The sequence below is a fragment of the Pan troglodytes genome, chromosome 2 (genome assembly GCF_028858775.2).
Source record: "Pan troglodytes isolate AG18354 chromosome 2, NHGRI_mPanTro3-v2.0_pri, whole genome shotgun sequence".
In the NCBI taxonomy this organism is placed as follows: domain Eukaryota; kingdom Metazoa; phylum Chordata; class Mammalia; order Primates; family Hominidae; genus Pan; species Pan troglodytes.
The window spans coordinates 42,266,744-42,285,992 of NC_086015.1; the positions used below are offsets into that span (position 1 = coordinate 42,266,744).

The 19,249-nt window shown below is 48.8% G+C and overlaps 1 protein-coding gene across 1 annotated transcript; it reads left to right on the top strand.

Annotated features, from left to right (window-relative positions):
- The first annotated feature begins 734 nt into the window (after positions 1 to 734).
- Positions 735 to 18,833, top strand: SLC22A13 (solute carrier family 22 member 13). The gene is made up of 10 exons (XM_526175.9): positions 735 to 4,087; positions 12,146 to 12,249; positions 12,503 to 12,657; positions 12,888 to 13,056; positions 13,269 to 13,389; positions 13,477 to 13,571; positions 13,781 to 13,995; positions 14,186 to 14,294; positions 14,811 to 15,026; positions 15,272 to 18,833. Exons 1-10 carry the CDS (start codon positions 3,710 to 3,712, stop codon positions 15,363 to 15,365), a joined length of 1,656 nt encoding a protein of 551 aa, XP_526175.5. The 5' UTR covers positions 735 to 3,709; the 3' UTR covers positions 15,366 to 18,833.
- Positions 18,834 to 19,249: the final 416 nt, after the last annotated feature.

Genomic DNA, 19,249 nt, shown 5'->3' on the forward strand with positions numbered 1-19,249 from the left:
AGGCTTGAGTTGGGTCTTTCTCTTCCCCCAGGTAGGATAGGGTCTGATATAGGGCAAGCCTTGTTAAGAACAGAATACTCTGGGCTGGGCACAGTGGCTCATGCCTGTAATCCTAGCACTTTGGGCAGCCGGGGTGGGTGGATCACAAGGTCAGGACAAGACCAGCCTGGCCAACATAGTGAAACCCCATCTCTACTAAAAATACAAAAAATTAGCCGGGCATGGTGGCGGGCACCTGTAATCCCAGCTACTCGAGAGGCTGAGGCAGGAGAATTGCTTGAATCCGGTGGGGGCGGAGGTTGCAGTGAGCCGAGATTGTGCCATTGCACTCCAGTCCGGGAGACAGTGCGAGACTCCATCTCAAAAAAAAAAAAAAAACAGAACACTCTGGCTTATTTCAAATGGTTACTTGCCTCTCCCTGCTGGAAGCATAAGAGAATTTTTGTTTGATATTCACTGTGTGAACCCAGTAGAGCTCTTGGAAGTAAAAGCCACAGAAATATGGAGGCCTTTCTCTGGAGTTCTTAACTCTCAGAGTAATCTACATTGAGTCTCCGCAATTTGTCAGTTAAAGTTCAGGTTTTCTTATCCTGGTACTGGTTCCTGCAGAGGTTTCTTGTGGATTTCTGGTCCAGTAAATTGTAATTCTCTCTCTCCTTTTTTTTTTTTTTTTTTTTTTTTTTTTTTTTTTTTTTGAGACAAAGTCTCAGTCTGTTGCCCAGGCTGGAGTGCAGTGGTGTGATCTTGGCTCACAGCAACCTCTGCCTCCCAGGTTCAAGCAATTCTTGAACCTCAGCCTCCTGAATAGCTGGGATTACAGGTATGTGTCACCACGCCCAGCTAATTTTTGTATTTTTAGTAGAGGCAGGGTTTCACCATGTTGGCCAGCCTGGTCTCGAGCTCCTGACCTCAAGTGATCTTACCCACTCGGCCTCACAAAGTCCTGGGATTACAAGCATGAGCCACTGTGCCTGACCTAAATTGTAATTCTCTGTATTCACCTGTGTGTCTCTAACTTTTGGGGCAGTCTTTTATTACCCTGTGACTTCACTTCTCTGACAGATCTAAGAAGTTACTCATTTTTCAGTTTGTTCAACAATTTTACTTGTTAAAAAGGAGTAGCAACTTCCAAGCTCCTTATGTGCCAGACCAGAAACCAGAAGTCTTACCACAAGTTTTTATTTAATAGAATCATTAAATTGCAAAATTGAAAGAGATTTGAGATGCCATCTAGTCCATCCCTGCAGGGGATCTTTCAGGAATACTTCCCTCTCCCTCCACCCCACACACGGACACCTCCCTACGCTCCCTGGACATGGTTGCCGGTGATCTTCCTGATACTTCCCATATGGAGAGTGTATTCATTCCACTAAAAACTGCTCGGCTGGTTAGAAAACTCTTGTTACACCCCTCTTTGGTCTTAGTTGTGGCCTTGAATGAAGGCAGGTACAAAGAGGAAGATGAGGAAGACAGCTTCAAAGAGGATACCTGGTCATGGGCCTTGAAGCATTGCAGAGAGCCTTTGGCAGTCTTTACAGGATGTGGTGGGGAGGAAGGGAGGGAAAAGTTAGGAGAAAGAAGTAAACCAAAACATCAGGATTTGGGGAATGTAGAGATAATGTGAGACCAGTGACATTCGGTGCCTCAGTTCCAAGGTTTGGGGATCATAGTTCAGCTGGAGACTGACTCTAGGGAGGGTTTGGGGATCATAGTTCAGCTGGAGACTGACTCTAGGGAGGTCTTTGATCAGGCCTCACTCTTGTCAGAAGTCTGCTAATCATTCTGTCTTTCTCTATTTTAGAACTGTACACCAAGAAGTGGAAGAATCTTTAGAGACCATCCTTTACCTAGATGGGGCAATTGAGGGCCAGAGCCAGGAACAGATTCTCAGGGTGAATCAGTGGCAGAGCTCAAGTTTCCTACCTCCCAGCTCTAGCTCTCTTGGTTGCTTGGAGCCAAACAAAGCAAAAATTCCTTTTCTGACTGGAATGAGGAGATGATGAGGGCAGAGGACAAGGCTTATGTCTCCATCTCAGTTCTTCCCCATAAGGGGAATACCAGACTAGGCAGTGGTGACTGGTAGCAATTGTTTTCTTGGCAATTCAATAAAGACAATGCTAAGAATAAGAACACTCAAGGAAGCTAAGTGAAGGAAAAAAAGAGCTGGGGACAGTGGTGATCCTGGTGGGAGAGGTTGGGGTGGGGCAAAGAGCAAAGCATGCTCCCTGAGCAGCATGTCAGGCCTTGCTTCTGCCCTCCACTGTCTGCCCTGCCTTGACCTGTACTGCAGGCTGACTGATTAACAGGCTACCAGCAGCTGTGCCAGTCAGGTGGCCAGGGCTGCCCTGCACAACCTTGCTTCCTTGCATTCCCTTCAGCAATGTTCCTCTGCTCATGCCTTAAAATAGTTCAAAATTGAGAAGATGAAAATGCTTTCTTATGCATACACAAGCAGACATGAATATGTGTATGCACCTGGTGTGTGTGTGGGCTGTGGTGGAGGCATACTTTGTCTTGTGTTCATTGTCACTGACATTGCTCAGGGAGGCTGGGGTACTTGCATTTGTTTTCATTTTTAGAGTGTGTTAATGGTTTCCTTCTTGATTAAAGTAGAGCTCAAAATGCAGCTCTGTCATTGCTCTGTATTCTTGGTTTGTCTTTGATGTTGAAAAGACAGTGCACTTGTGCTTTTGGTGGGGCTCCTGGCCTGCATGCTGCTTCCTAGAATTGGCAGGTATTGCATATCACCACATACCAGACACCCACAGGAGAGAAAAATCATCAGGATCAAGAGGCCAGATTGGGCTGCTGGCAAAGTTTATCTGCAGGCTAAGTGCTTGTTGCTCTCCTGCTTATCCATGCTGCCTAGTGTGGGCTATCCCTAGAAGGGAATTCTGTGTCCCTCTGAGTGCTGCAACTACTCTCAGGGTTTTACTGTAGTGGTTTTACCTCGCCTATTGGTTGACCCATCTACCTGTCTCATTTGAGTTGAGTGTGAATTGTTTAGGATATTGCAATTAGAGGTGGTGCGGGCTGGCTGGTTGCTATAAGCCATCTTAACATTTGGCTAAGCTCACTCCTGTGTGCTGGGCCTGACAAGGTCCTCTTGGTTCCTCTTGTGATGACTGTATCTTTTACACAGTTAATAAAACATCCTCAGATGTTATAAGCTGGAGTGAACTATTTATTTTTCTATTTTTTTAATTTTAGTTTAAGTTCTGGGATACATGTGCTGAATGTGCAGGTTTGTTGCATAGATATACATGTGCCATGGTGGTTTGCTGCACCTATCAACCCATCATCTAGGTTTTAAGCCTCACATGCATTAGATATTTGTCCTAATGCTCTCCCTCCCCTTGTCCCCCACCCCCTGACAGGCCCTGGTATGTGATGTTCCCCTCCCTGTGTCCATGTGTTCTCATTGTTCAACTCCCACTTATGAGTGAGAACATGCAGTGTTTGGTTTTCTGTTCCTGTGTTAGTTTGCTGAGGATGATTGTTTCCAACTTCATCCATGTGGACTATTTTTTCATCATATTCTACCCTTCCCAAGTCACACCTAGGGGGCTGAGGAGTGACAGGTGGAGCAGGGCAAGGCTGGATTAAACATTAATGCAGCTATCACCACTGCCCAGAGGAGCAAGTTCCCAGAGCCAAGCTACAGAGCTACCCTAGTGTCCCCAGGCTGAGGAGGTAGTGACTGGCATACATGGCTCAATTTGTCCAGGTCCTGGCTGAAATAGGTGACTTTGGTCGCTTCCAGATACAGCTATTGATCCTGCTGTGTGTTCTCAACTTCCTGTCTCCCTTCTACTTTTTTGCCCATGTCTTCATGGTCCTAGATGAGCCCCACCACTGTGCAGTGGCCTGGGTGAAGAACCACACTTTCAACCTGAGTGCTGCTGAACAGCTGGTACTGAGCGTGCCCCTGGACACTGCAGGCCACCCAGAGCCCTGCCTCATGTTCCGGCCACCCCCCGCCAATGCCAGCCTGCAGGACATCCTCAGCCACCGCTTCAATGAGACGCAGCCTTGTGATATGGGCTGGGAATATCCTGAGAACAGGCTCCCATCCCTAAAGAATGAGGTAGGCTTGTCCTTTTGCTGGTCTCTCCACCAGTTGTGGGTCTGTCAGGTCTTGTGCCTGACTCTTCGCCCTCAGTCACTGGCTCTGTATCTGCCCCATGCCCATATGGTCAACCATGGGCACATATGTTTTTCATTTTGTCAATCTCATTTTCCTCTTTGTCCTCTGCCTATTGACCCATCTGTCTGTCATCTTCTCTGTCCAGTCTGTCTGCCCGTCTGTCCATTTTTTGCCCATCCTTCTGTCGTCTCTGTCTTTCCTTGTCTCTCTGGCTATCTACCCAGTTGGTGTCCTCTCCTCTTTTCCTATCTTTGTGCCTTTCTCTCTACCCAGTGTGCTCATCTGTCTGTCCAGTTCTCTTTGTCTTTCAGTCTACCCCTGCATGTCTGCCTATGTTCCTATTTTCCTAACCCTCTAATGCCATCCCTTTCCCTGTCCATTTCACTGCCTTCCTGCTTGCTGGGCTTCAAAACTTTCAGCTTTTCTCTCTAGGTCTCTGCCAGCCTGCCCTTGGGACGCTGGAGAACATCCAGGACTCTAGGACTTGTCCTGTGGATAACTAAGCGTTCATTCTTGCTAACTTCATTCTTTTAGGAGAGATGCAGGCAGAAAAGTTCCCATCCTAGCCACCTCCGAGCAAGAGGGGCCCTCTGAAAGCATCCAGTCCCACTCTGTTGCTTCCCAGATGTTGGGGTTGAGGCACAGAATGAGGATATGGCTTAGCCAGGGCAATGCAGTGAGTTGATCATGGAGCTGGGGCTCTCATGCCAGATACCTGCTGTCTAGATTCCCACAGGAGTGGGAGGCAGCACAGATAGTCCAGAAACCTGAGGGGCATGGGTGCTTGAGGGGATCTGTATAATTCTCATCTTCTTTATGGTGGAAAATCTGGGATTAAACATTCACTTCTTCCCCACCCCATGGCTGAAAAAGTATTTATTTTTAGAGGTTGTCAGAGACCAATGTGTTAACCAAAGCTTAACTTTCACTTTTTAATGTGTGACCATAAAACTGCTCCCAGAAGCCTGGCAGCCTGCGGATATGTCCTGCCTGTCCTTCTCCCAACTCTCCCCCACCCCACCCCACCCCATGCCACAGGGAGCTCTAGGGAGCCTGTGCATGCTCCCAGGCTCTGAGGCTGGCCAGCTTAGCCCCTTCTGACCCTTACTGTCCTCTCCATCATCTCCCCAGCATCACATCCATGGCCGGTCCCAGCCTTCACCAGCCCTAACGTGTTGTGATATGCCTGTATGTGTTAAACTCTCTGCCCACCTGGCCAAATATCATCATTCTCAAAGCCCAGAAAACCTTCCAGATTGCTCACAGACTACTCTAGGCCTTCTTCACACCCCATGCTGGACTGTTCATGCAACCGTATTCAGCCAAAGGCCCCTGAGGATTAACTGTGCGGGGAAGTCAAAGGGGAAAGGTACTTTGTTCCTCTAGTGGTCAGGAAAGGTCTGGGCCCCTTGCAGAGGAATAAAGGGCTGGGCGGGTTCTAAGGCCCAGAATTTGCTTCCTCCTGGTTCCAGGGGAATGGGCAGGCAACTTTCTGAAGGAAGTGGTATGTGTGAACTGGGGCACCAAGATACTAGAAAAATGTTGCTAGAGAAGAGGGGAAGGCCTCTGCAGGTGGAGAATAAGAATAGCACAGGAAAGGCCTGGCAGCAGGAAGCAGGCAGGATGTCTGGGGAGCAGTGGGAGTGCCTGCAATGGGGACAGGGTGGAGGGGCAGGGGTATAGGAATTAGATGGATGTTTTCAAGGATTTGGGACCTCTGTTCTTTGGTGTTTGTTTGACACATCTGAAAAGAATGCATACACAAAGAATTATCATGTGAGAAAGCATTGGTTAATGCTAAGGTAATAATTAGGATTTGTGGAAGGTAGAAAAAATTACCTAAACATTTTTAGCAATTGGGAACTGCAAAATAAGCCGATAACATCCCTGTTAACACTTAGGAAGAGTCTTCATTCATGACATCTGTTAAACTAGAGAGCCTCCATTGGCTGTTGGAAGGTTCCTCAAACACAAAACAGAAACAAGGGGAGTCCCTTGACTGGTTCCCATGTTCTTAAGTGTTCTCCCCGCCCCTTCTCCAACCTCAGCTCCTCGATGAAGCAGACCTCCATAACTTGAAAGAGGGTGTTATCATTCCATAGACATCTATCTTATACATAGCATCACCCTCACATTTCTTCTACATGCTGGGTCTTCAGCTGCGTTCTAGGAACACCATGTCACACACTCTTAAGCTGCACATTTATGCTAAGCATATGAGAGAATGACAGGAAAGACTTTTTTTCAGATTATGAACTCACTCCATTTAGTGTATTTCAGAAGGTGCATACTTCTCTTCATTTGTCAGTGAAAGAAGTTGGAAATTAACTTCGAAAAATAAATCAGCAAATAGCAAATTTTCTCAAAAGTTACAGTCACGTATATAGGGCAAGAAATGAGGAAGGGCAAGACAGACTCCACCCACATTAGTGAGTTTCATCAAACACCCAAGGGTGGAGAGAAAAGGCAGCTTTCAGAAAGGACTGTGTTATGAAATGAGGCAGGTGGGGAATGTGTTTTCTAAACTAGATCTAGGAAGTGGAATGTGGAATCAATCTGTCCTCCTCCCTTCAAGGACTGTCCACTGGTTAATATATTTTTTAAAAGACTAAAAAATAAACTCCTCACACACAAACACCCGCAAAACAAACAAACAAACAAAAAAACAAAAAAACAAAAACAGCATTAAGATGTCCCATGTTACTCTTGAGGGGAACAAAGGAGCAGCTTAACAATTAGCATTAGTGTACTAGAGAGTCATCACAAGCATGCCTTGCTTTTAAGCAAACAAAAAAATTTTTTGAAGCAACAGAACAAACGAGTACTGATCACTTTTCTGACAATAAACAATGATTCAAAAGTAACTAGTATTAGGATGGGGAAGGGGAACCATACCTATGAGCCTTGTCTTGCAAGAGTATATGTTGGTAGGATTAGGCATTTGTCATTATTGCAGAGAATGAACTTCAATTTTTTTTTTTTTTTTGAGACAGGGTCTTGCTCTGTCACCCAGGCTGGAGTGCAGTGGCGAGATCTGGGCTCACTGCAACCTCCACCTCCTGGGTTCAAGTGATTCTCTGACCTCAGCCTATCAAGTAGCTGGGACTACAGGCATGCACCACCATGCCCGGCTAATTTTTATATTTTTAGTAGAGATGGGGTTTCACCATGTTGGCCAGAGTGGTCTCGAAGTCCTGACCTCAGGTGATCCACCCGCCTCAGCCTCCCAAAGTGCTGGGATTACAGGTGTGAGCCACCGTGCCTGGCCTAATTTTTAATTCTTAGTTTGACTTAAACCTTGCTTTTAGTGTGATGGCGACAAAAGCTGAGCTGAAAGGGCTTTGGAGAGATGTTCACAGCAGCACATGCCTGAGGCTCTCTCTTCTTTGGCTCTGGAGGCTTGGTTAACTGCATTCTTTTTTTATTTTATTTTATTTTATTTTATTATTATTATACTTTAAGTTTTAGGGTACATGTGCACCATGTGCAGGTTAGTTACATATGTATACATGTGCCATACTGGTGTGCTGCACCCATTAACTCGTCATTTAGCATTAGGTATATCTCCTAAAGCTATCCCCTCCCCCCTCCCCCCACCCCACAACAGTCCCCAGAGTGTGATGTTCCCCTTCCTGTGTCCATGTGTTCTCATTGTTCAATTCCCACCTATGAGTGAGAATATATGGTGTTTGGTTTTTTGTTCTTGGGATAGTTTACTGAGAATGATAATTTCCAATTTCATCCATGTCCCTACAAAGGACATGAACTCATCATTTTTTATGGCTGCATAGTATTCCATGGTGTATATGTGCCACATTTTCTTAATCCAGTCTATCATTTTTGGACATTTGGGTTGGTTCCAAGTCTTTGCTATTGTGAATAATGCCGCAGTAAACATACGTGTGCATGTGTCTTTATAGCAGCATGATTTATAGTCCTTTGGGTATATACCCAGTAATGGGATGGCTGGGTCGAATGGTGTTTCTAGTTCAGTTAACTGCATTCTTTAGGCCCTTCTCTGTGAGTGCAGAATGCTCTGCATACTCAACAGCCTTCCAGTCCGAGGCCAGTCTGGAGTGATAGGCTTCTGTTTTTTGTTCTTGGCAAGTTTTACAAGAGTAGAGGGATCATTCTCTGAGATGAATTTGGGTCTCGACAAGCAAGAAAGGAATCTTTGGATAGTGGTGAGTGTATCACAGGCACCCACTTTTCTTTCATTCACCCATTTTTGAATGAGGACGGAGATACCACTGAAAAACTGACTAGAAATACATCTGTTTGTGGATACTTAGCAATTGCAATCTTTTATAACCCTCTTGCCCAGAAGTGTCAAAAAGTCCAAGAGCATATGGCTCTCCACCAACCATAACCATGACCACATAGTTGTTAGAAATAGTTGGTACATTTTCAGATGTAAATTTGTTTGTTGTGTAGGATATCGGTATGTTTTACCAATGGCATCATTGCTTACAACAGCACACTTAATGGTCTGCATTGCTGAAATAGTTTTGTATTTACTTTAAATATTTCAAACTCGATGTTGACCTCAGCTTCTCCCTGGGGCATGGCGGCACTCAGGACCTCTCTCCTAGACAGTGCTGGCATTGCGGTTGGAACTTGGGCCTCTCACTCTACCCTAACATGCTCTCCTCACCCCAACTCTTCCAAAGACTGTGACTCCCAAGGAAATGAATGCTTTGTGCCCTGCACCACATGCTAATCCCAAGCTCGGTTCCAGAGTGCAGCCGGCTTTGTGTGATCTTCTATCTCTGGTTTTCATCTATGAGGAAGGGTTCTGCCCATTGACCCAGAGGACCCTCTCTGAGCTGACACCTAAGCTTCTTTATTATAAATGGTGACTTCATATTTAAACTTAAATGCAAACAATACTAATTTGAAAAGAGAAAAGTATATTTCCATATAGGCTGTGTGCTCTTGAAGCTCAGAATATGTTTCTCCTTTTCAACCTACATTTCCTGGGCGTCCACCCTTGGTAAAAGAAAAAAAATGGGCTGGGTGCAGTGGCTCGTGCCTGTAATCCCAACACTTTGGGAGGCTGAGGCAGGAGGATCACTTGAGCCCAAGAGTTCAAGACCAGCCTGGGCAATATAGTGAGACCTCATCTCTACAAAAAAATAAAATAATCAGCCAGGCATGGTGGCACATGCCTATAGTCTCAGCTACTCCAGAGGCTGAAGTGGGACAATCGTTTGAGCTAGTAGTAAGCCGTATTCATGCCACTGCACTCCAGCCTGGGGAGACGCTTTCTCAAAAAAAAAAAAAAAAAAAAAAAAAAATGACTCCCCTGTCTACGTGGACCTTGGAATGGGAAGGTGGGAAGACCATCAATGAATAGCAACAATCATGTGATCTGTCCAGCGACCAAAGAAGTAGGAATAGGAGAGAAGGGGAAGCAGAAAGAACAACCATTTCTGGGGTCTGGAGGCGTGAAAATGCCTGGCATATTTAGGAATGCTGACATGGCAAAAGAGACTGGGAAATAGGCAACAGCTAGCTCTTCAAGGGCCTTAGATATAGTGCTAAGGAATTTGGGCTTTCTCCTAGAGACCAAAGGGAGCTGTTGAAGGTTTTGGAATAGGGGAGGGATCCGGGATGGGGTATACGCCAAGAAATGAGGGTGGGATTCTGCAGACCACCATGGCAGGCTGCAGACAGAACCATCCACTGTGGGTGTTGGGGCTGGGGAGGATGACTGGCATCCCAAGTTGGAGCCCTCTTCATCTCTACCACCTGCAACATGACAACACCATGAGAGCTCAGGCATATCTCAGCGCCTCTCCAAGCCTCAGTCTCTGCTGCTGCACAAGGGGAATGATAAGCCATTATGGGGTTAGAATGAGGATTTAATGTCATAGCAGGTATATAAACTGAAGAGAGGTAGTGAATGGTGGCTGTTGACCAGGGGTGCCAGCCTTAGAAGACTCCAAGGCTTGGTGCTCATGCCCACAGGGCACTTCACCCCCTTGTGTCTGAGCTGTCTGCCACCAGCTGAGAGCTTTGTGAGCACAGAGGCCAGCATAGCCTCACCCTACATAACAGGTGCTGAGAGCTTCGTGTGACATAGCCACTGAGCTAACCATGTTACAAATGTTAGTTCCTTTCATTATATCAGGTGATACTATATAGCATATTTTATTCACATTTTGTAGTGGGAAACCAAGACACAGACAGATGGGCTAACAGGCTCAAGGTCACACAAAGCCACTCAATTCTGACTTCTGAGCCTGGGAACAGTAGGCCTTTATTATTAGTTATTTTAAATGCCATCTTACTACAAAGGCAATCTGTGGCTGCTAGACAAAAACCAAACAGGATAGAACTGGTTGGAGCAACAATTTCAAGTCCCCTGTCCTTCCCTACTTCATTCCCAGGGGCAATCAGTTCATCACTTGATACATGTTGAAAGTTCTTGAAAATTAACAGTTGTCCTTAAGAACAGAAGTATGAGCACAATGGTAACTCCTGGACTGGTTAATTTCTTGCTAAAAGTTATTTAACTGATGGTGATTGGTTAATTAGCTAGCTGTAGGCATTAGTTTATGTCTTCATTTATTCATTCATTCAGCAGACATTCTCTTAGCCTTCACTCAGATTCATTCCCTGTCTAGGGCAAGAGAGATGTCTCAACTCTACCAGCTGCCATCCAGCTGTAGGACCAAGGGTTAGCTGCTTAAACTTTCCTTTCTCGGGAAGTTGATAATAAGTGAAGGATTATTATTAGAATTCTGTGAGATCATGCATGTAAAGTGTTTAGCAAGCACCCAGCACAGGGTAAGTGCTCAGTGGTTGCTGCTGGGAAGCTGGAGGAGAGCTCACATGACGGTTCCCCAACAAACATTTGTGTGTGGAACTGGGCTGTGTTCAAGAGGCATGGCGGGACTCCCTAAGGGGCCCACAAACCCCATGGGGTGGGGGTCAGTCAAGTGAGTCAAGTGCACATACAGTAGACGTGTGTACAGAGTGGTATGGACCCAAATATCTTCTCCTCTTGGTTTCTCAGGCTGTGGGATTCTCTCTATAGGTCTCGGGTGGATTAGCATTCTCTGTGTCTCTCTCTTTCTCTGTCACACACCTGCACATTCTCTCATTCTCTCCCTCCCTCCCTCTGTGTGTGCGTGTGTATGTGTGTGTGTGTTCCTCTCTCCTAATCGCCTTCCTCAAGGCATGTGTGAGGGCTCCTTAGGATTCTGATTGCCTGTGAATGGTGGGTACTTCAGGGGGATTTTGCAGCCAGGTAGAAAAACATGGAGAGACCCAAGTGTGTCCCAGGGGTGCCCTGGCTATGGAGAAGCGGCCCCATTTGTTAAGAAGCAGCAATTAATGATTTGTCACAGGGTTCCAAAATTTGCATCCTTATTGTGTCAATAATTTTACATGGCATCTCCAGGCCAAAAGAAATGCCTAACAGCTCTATGTATTAAGTCATTAAGTTCAAACAAGTGTTTATGTCCTAACAACTTAGTAGTTATTTTTTGGAATAAATGCATAAGTTGACAGCAAAATATTTTAATGTTATTCTTAAATACAATAACTTACTGATAGGATGTATGCACTTACTGGGCATTGTACAACTTCTCAGTCCTTAAACACTACCTCCCTCACTTTCTCTTCCACATTGATTTTCATGTGGCATTTGCTTTCACAGCAACTGCCAAAAGCACTTTCCTATAGATATGATGTCAGATTTCACATAGATATGATGTCATTGGAAGGAAAGTAGTGTGGTCTCACGTTGAAAGTGTGAACTATCCTGAGCTAGTAATTTGTGTGATATCAGAGAGATGTCAACTTGTATTTCCCTTTAAAACCTGAAATGCCCTGCCATGCTCAGTGAGTTCACCATGGTGCCCTGGAGTGCCTCAGTACACAGTTTGGGAACCATGAGCTCCTGCCCTGAAGGGTTTGTAGTGGGCCAGGTGGTGTAGGGCTTGCCCTCCTTGCAGCCCCTGGACTCACATCTGCCTGTGTCTCCCTCAGTTCAACCTGGTTTGTGATCGGAAGCACCTGAAGGACACCACACAGTCAGTGTTCATGGCTGGGCTCCTTGTTGGCACCCTCATGTTTGGGCCCCTCTGCGACCGGTAAGAACCTTGCCCTGCCCACTCCCTGCCTAGCAAGCTCGTCAGCTCTGGCACAGGCCCAAGTCCCCCTTATGCCCCTTACACTGGCCTTTAGGCGAGGCCCTCTTCCCCCTACCCTCAAATGGGGCTCAGGGAAGGGCTGTGTCTCCTCCCTCAGACAGAGACCCCAGGACAGGGCTGGGCCCCCTTGCGGCCTTCTCCTCAGATGCCTTCCGGGAGGGACCCTCCCCACAGACCTGCCCTGTTTCCTCAGGATTGGCCGCAAGGCCACAATCCTGGCACAGCTGCTCCTCTTCACCCTCATCGGCCTGGCCACAGCCTTTGTGCCCAGCTTTGAGCTCTACATGGCCCTGCGCTTTGCTGTGGCTACTGCCGTCGCTGGACTTAGCTTCAGCAATGTCACCCTACGTGAGTGTCTGGGCCCTGGAGCCTTCAGCCACAGGGTGAGGCCCAGGGGCCTGGGAGGGCCACAGCCCCAAACGGCCTGTGGAGGTCTTTTCAGGTACCCCACATCTGAAGTGGTCGCACTGGTGCTTCCTGTGTTGGCACTGAGGCCCAGCCCCCACAGGGTGGCATCTAGGAGTAATGGGGAGTGAATGGCAGGGATTAGCCCTGTCTCAACCTCTCCATTGCCACAGTGACAGAATGGGTGGGGCCCTCATGGAGGACGCAGGCCGTGGTCCTGGCCCAGTGCAACTTCTCCCTCGGGCAGATGGTGCTTGCGGGACTTGCCTACGGTTTCCGCAACTGGAGGCTCCTTCAGATCACCGGCACTGCGCCTGGCTTACTGCTCTTCTTCTACTTCTGGTGAGGAAAATACATGCCAGGAGCAAGCCCCCCCAGGTTAGTTGTGTTGTGGTGGGGTTGGAGTGCAGCACCCATGTTCATAGGACAGTCAGAGGTGAGTCTGGGAGAGGGAGCCTGTCACAGCTGGGTGTGGGGTTCAGTTTGCACTGAAACAAGCCAGAAAGCTCCCTAGGACTCCAGGCCCCAAGGTCATAGCCGTTGCTGACCCACAGGGCTCTGCCAGAATCTGCACGTTGGCTCCTGACCCATGGGAGGATGGACGAGGCGATACAACTGATCCAGAAGGCGGCCTCGGTCAATAGGCGGAAACTCTCCCCGGAGCTCATGAACCAGGTACTTCCAGCAGGCCCAGGCCCAGGCCCAGAATCAGACCCACATGGATCTTCCTACCTGGCTTCTCACTCTGCTTCTTCCTCCCAGCTGGTCCCAGAGAAGACAGGCCCCTCAGGGAATGCCCTGGATCTGTTCAGACACCCCCAGCTCCGGAAGGTGACCCTGATTATCTTCTGTGTCTGGTGAGTGCCCAGAACCCGAGGACAGAACCACAGGGCTGCAGCCTCCCTGGTGTGTGTTGGCAGAGGGGTGGGCTGGTGGCTGTTTGGCTGGGATGGTCTCTCCCTGGTTGTGCCAGTGTCCCCTGCTGTGACTGCTGACCAAGGCAGGCTCTCCCTCTGGGTGGTGTCTCGTCACCCAGCAGTGACAGGCACCCTTCATTACCTTGTAGGTTTGTGGACAGTCTGGGGTACTACGGCCTGAGCCTCCAAGTGGGGGACTTCGGCCTGGACTTCTATCTGACGCAGCTCATCTTTGGAGCTGTTGAGGTGCCTGCCCGCTGTTCCAGCATCTTCATGATGCAGAGGTTTGGCCGCAAGTGGAGCCAGTTGGGGACCTTGGTCTTGGGTGGCCTGATGTGTATCATCATCATCTTCATCCCAGCAGGTACCAGGGCTGGCTATCCCTCACCCGCATGCCCCCTCACCCACCGGCTGCCAGGGGCTAGACCAGTGGCCATTGTTCTGCTTCCAGGAGTAAAGGCTTCCCTGGGGTTTGGGTACAGAAGGGGTGGGGAGTTTCAGTGGATGAGACCGGCGTCAGGGCCCAGGTGATGGGGCTGTCTACCCTCTGCCAGATCTGCCCGTGGTGGTCACCATGCTGGCTGTGGTGGGGAAGATGGCCACAGCTGCTGCCTTTACCATCTCCTATGTGTACTCTGCCGAGCTTTTCCCCACCATCCTCCGGTAAGAGCTGCAGTGTGACTCCTGCTCCTCTGCTACTGAGACGCTGATTTGGCTGTCCCTCCTCGGCCCTCACCCCATTCCACAAATAGCTGACAGGGCTGGCTCTGCGGCAGCAGTGCTGGGCGGGGTCCAGGACAACTAGAAATCTAGCCCAAGCCCTCAAGTTGTCCCCAGAATGGTGGAGGACAGACAGGCAAGTAGGCCATGCCCTGGCGGACAGGACAGGAATATGGGACACATCTAAGAATGAATGGCCACAGAGAAGGAGCACTTGGGGTGGAAGAGTGGTAAGGATGTGCAGCCTCCGACCTGAGACTTGACAGGCGAGCAGGGGTGTAGCAGGCAGGGAGCAGGGTTGGAGGCAGGAGCAGAGAGCAGGAACGCTGGCTGGGCTGGGTGAGGCTGGAGACCCTGCAGACCTTTGAGGTCTGGACTCTCCCGAGGAAATATACTAGGGTGAAGCTGAGGCCCAGAGTTGGGCCCAGGTCTACTTAGCTTGCCCTGGTCTTCCCCCAGGCAGACAGGCATGGGGCTGGTGGGCATCTTCTCACGGATCGGGGGCATCCTCACACCACTTGTGATCCTGCTGGGAGAGTACCACGCTGCCCTCCCCATGCTCATCTACGGCAGCCTCCCCATCGTGGCCGGCCTGCTGTGCACCCTGCTGCCAGAGACGCGTGGCCAGGGCCTGAAAGACACCCTCCAGGACCTGGAGCTGGGGCCTCACCCACGGTGAGCTGCTTGCTTGCACTGAAACCATGACTTGGGTCTCACATTGGCCACGCACTCTATATGCCCAGGCCTCCACCTCGTCACTCGTCCACTGTTGCCTAGAGGCTAATATGGGGTCCTCCAGAACCACAGACATCTGGCTGGCTTTAGTTCGGATTCCCCTTACTTTGAGGAGGGAGGTGGTGAGGGACACTGTCATGGGACCAATTCCTGGGCAGCCAATGACAGCCTTCTGCTCCCTCTAGGTCCCCCAAATCAGTGCCCTCAGAGAAGGAAACAGAGGCCAAGGGAAGAACTTCCAGCCCGGGAGTGGCCTTTGTGAGCAGCACATACTTCTGATTGAGGTCTCTAAGAGCTGGACCATCAGCAGCAGGGAGCTGCCTAAACACCTCCTTGGATATGGCCAGGACCCACAGGGACACAGGGCAAGACCAGCCTTGCTTATGGAGGCAGGACACCACAATCTGGCCCATGGCTGTCACCTCCTGCCGAGTCCAATCCCAGACTGGGAACCACCATCTGAGACAGGACCTCCCGGCCTCCTTCACCTTTCTCATCTCCAGAGCCCTGCCCCCAATACTCTGTCTGGGTTAGGATCTTGGGTATGTCTTGGACTTAACTTGTCCTCTAACAATCTTCATGGGGTATGGCTCTCTTGATCTCCTCAATCTGGAGTCCCCTGCCCTCAAAACACAGTGATGTTCAGAACAGAACACAAGGTAAGCCATTTCCAATTTGTGGGAACAGGAGGGGAGAGGAAACAAATGTGAAGTTGTGGACTCTACCCAGGCAGGTGGATGAAAATGCTGTGGATAAAAGGAAGGTTATGATTCCTTCTAGCGGATGGACCAGATTCCTCTGGCTAACGTATGGCCCCATAGGTCACTGGGTCATACAGAGAGAAGATTCAGTTCAGCCTAAATCAAAACTTCCACCTTGCGTTCACTTCAAAGATGGCCCAAACCCCCGCCCTACACTCAGCTCATGCCTAACCTATGTGTGGCTCAGGGACCAGCTTGGGGAAGGAAAGGAGGTTTGTTCTGCTCCCCGCCTCACCCCGCCTCCTCCTGCTCATGCTCAGCTGCTTCTGGACCTTCCAGGGCCCATGCAGGGTGAGGGAAAGGGTAGAGGTCTTTTCACCTAGCTGCTGCTGGTTGCAATTCTTTCTGGTGCACATTGGCTAATGCCAGTTGGTGTGTTTTGTCAGGCTTCTGAAAGCTGCCTTTTCCACGGGCCATCTTCTTGGGCTTCTCAGAGATCCTCTCAGGCCTTGGTATTGTTCCTTAGAATGAGCAATATGCTCCCAATGTACTCCCAGCTCCTCTTGGGACCCTTCTCCAGCCCCACCCAGCATTGCTCCCACAACCTGTCCTACAGCTGGCAGCCCCTGACCCAACCAAGATGGCCTTCTTGGCTGGGCGTGGTGGTTCATGCCTGTAATCCCAGCACTTTGGGAGGCTGAGGCGGGCAGATTACCTGAGGTCAGGAATTTGAGACCAGCCTGGCTGGCATGGCAAAACCCTGTCTCTACTAAAAATACAAAAATTAGCCCTATATGGTGGTGCATGCCTGTAATCGCAGCTACTTGGGAGGCTGAGGCAGGAGAATCGCTTGACCCTGGGAGGCGGAGTTTGCAGTGAGCCAAGATCGCACCACTGCACTCCAACCTGGGCAACAGAAAGAGACTCCGTCTCAAAAAAAAAAAAAAAAAAAAAAAAAAAAAAAAAAAAAGACGGCCTTCTTAGATGGGCGCCCATAAAGAGACCTCAAGCCGGACTGCCTTCCTTAGCACCTCCTTAGCCTGCAAGAACACCATATATCATTGTGTCACCAAATGGTAGACAGAAAAAGAGCTTGCCTGGCCACTGCCCCTGCCTTGCCCCAGCTAACCTCCCACTAGGGAGAAGGTTTCAGTCTCTCTTCTCACAGGCACCCCAGCTTGCTCACCTTCTCCTGCATGGCTGGTTCGGGGTTGGGCGTAGATGCTGGACCAGTTTCCTGTAAACCCAGCATGGAAGTGTTCAGCACCTGTCTTCCAAACACATGGATATTCCTCACTCACGATTCTCAGCTTTGAAGTGCTGGACAAAAGCTCTATTTAGCTTCCTACTGTGTGCCCATTCATGGCATCCTCTTGGGGAATACTAGCAAGTCTTTCTGGGCACAATGTGTCTCCCAGGCTGAAACTGCCAAGGGGTGCGGAAAACCAGATAGAAGTGGGGAAAGGGACATTTCCCAGCTAAAGGCAGTTTCCTCCTCTAAGATATGGACACTTGCTCCCTTTAAGACGGAATGATTGTCATTCCCAGGAAGAGACATGAACGGCCAAGCCTGGCTAATTTTTGTATTTTTGGTAGAGATGGGGTTTTGCCAAGTTGGCCAGGCTGGTCTCAAACTCCTGAACTCGTGATCCGCCCACCTCGGCCTCCCAAAGTATTGGGATTACAGGCATGAGCCACCATGCCTGGCCCCTGGAGACTTTTTCTTTCCTTTTTGGGGGGATTATGGTTGGTTGGGGAGAAAGATTTTTTTTTCTGTGTGTATTTAAAAGTGTCCTGTGGTTTGCTCTGATGAATGGGTAAGTGTCCTTTAGCAGTCACTGATGGGAGGTTGGCTGCTGAGGTCTCTGGGACTCTGAAGGAGAATATATGCAGCTTCACTGGACCCTGGTTGTGTATCTCCTTGATTTTGCTCCTCAAAGGTTACGGCAATGGTGACTATCAGTCCTAAACATTTAGTCCAGGTGTGTGAAAGCGAAACTGTGCCCCAAACAGTTAAAGACACCAATGACTAACAGAAATTCTTGAGTTTGCAGGATGGCAGGTAAGCAAAGAAACAACTTGCTGAGATGCTGAAAGTCCCTCCACTTGTAAGACAACAAAGCTGGCTAAAATAGGTTGGAACCAATGTGGCCAACTAGAGTCTGTGCAGTACCTGCTTGCTGACATCACAGCCTGAACTTCCACTGCGTGTTTCATACTCACTCCCCCCGTACCTGCCCATGTGATCTATGAGGTGTCATGAAGAGAACTGCGCATGCTGGAGGACTTTCCAGACCTCCTCTTTCCTTCCACTAATCACCTGCTAATCTCAGAATCCCGACACCTTTTCTAATAAAAACACTGCCTTAGCACCAGCCCAGGGAGACAGATTCAAGCTGGACTCCTGTCTCTGTGTCGGCCGGCCCATAATTAAAAGCTTTTCTTTTCTCAAAAACCCGGTGTCATAATATTGGCTTCTAGCACATTGAACAGCAAGCCCCTTTTTGCCTAGAAACAATTTGACCCTCATATTTACTAGTTTTCTCAACCTGTAACCAAGGGAAACAAAAATGACCTCCTAAATTTTTAACAAAGGCAATCAACATTTGTAGCTGGTATGAATATTTGTTCTGTAAACTCATATCTGCAGGCAACAGAATGTTTCTTTAGCCTATGAGCCTCCATCTTGCTGAGCTGATTGGAAATTCATCTCAGCTGTTATTGGGGCTCTTCTCAACCCAGAGAGTTCTGGGATCTTTTTTTTTTTTGAAAAGGAGTCTCAGTTTGTCACCCAGGCTGGAGTGCAGTGGTGCAATTCTCTGCTCACCGCAACTTCTGCCTCCTGGGTTCAAGCGATTCTCTTGCCTCAGCTTCCCGAGTAACTGGGATTACAGGTGTGCGCCACTGCGCCAGGCTAATTTTTGTATTTTTAGTAGAGACAGGGTTTTGCCATGTTGGCCAGGCTGGTCTTGAACTCCTGACCTCAGGTGATTCGTCTGCCTCAGCCTCCCAAAGTGCTGGGATTACAGGCGTGAGCCACCATGCCCAGCCGAGTTCTGGGATCTTATGTAACCAAAACAAACCAAAACAAAGGGGTGCTCCCACCCTGCTCTTCAGTCTCACTGATGGCTTCTGGGTGCTCACTGTGCTGTCTGCTTGGTCCCTTTGACCCCCAGAGTGCTGCTGCTCAAGAGTGGGGAACTCTAGGGGGGATGAGGGGCCTAGGACCAACCACTGAGGTGACCTGCAGACACCCCGAGGGAGGTCTGGTGAAAGAGGAAGGATCTGATGCCCCAGATACCAATAAGATTGCAGTGCCCTGCCCCCAAACAAGTGAAGATTGAGCCATAGGAAACTGCAAAAGAGCTGTAAGTAGGTTTCCCTGTGATCAATACTTCATTTTTTTTCAAATATATGAAATTCTTTTAATTTTTTTTTGTGTCTTAAGTGTCTGTGTTAGTC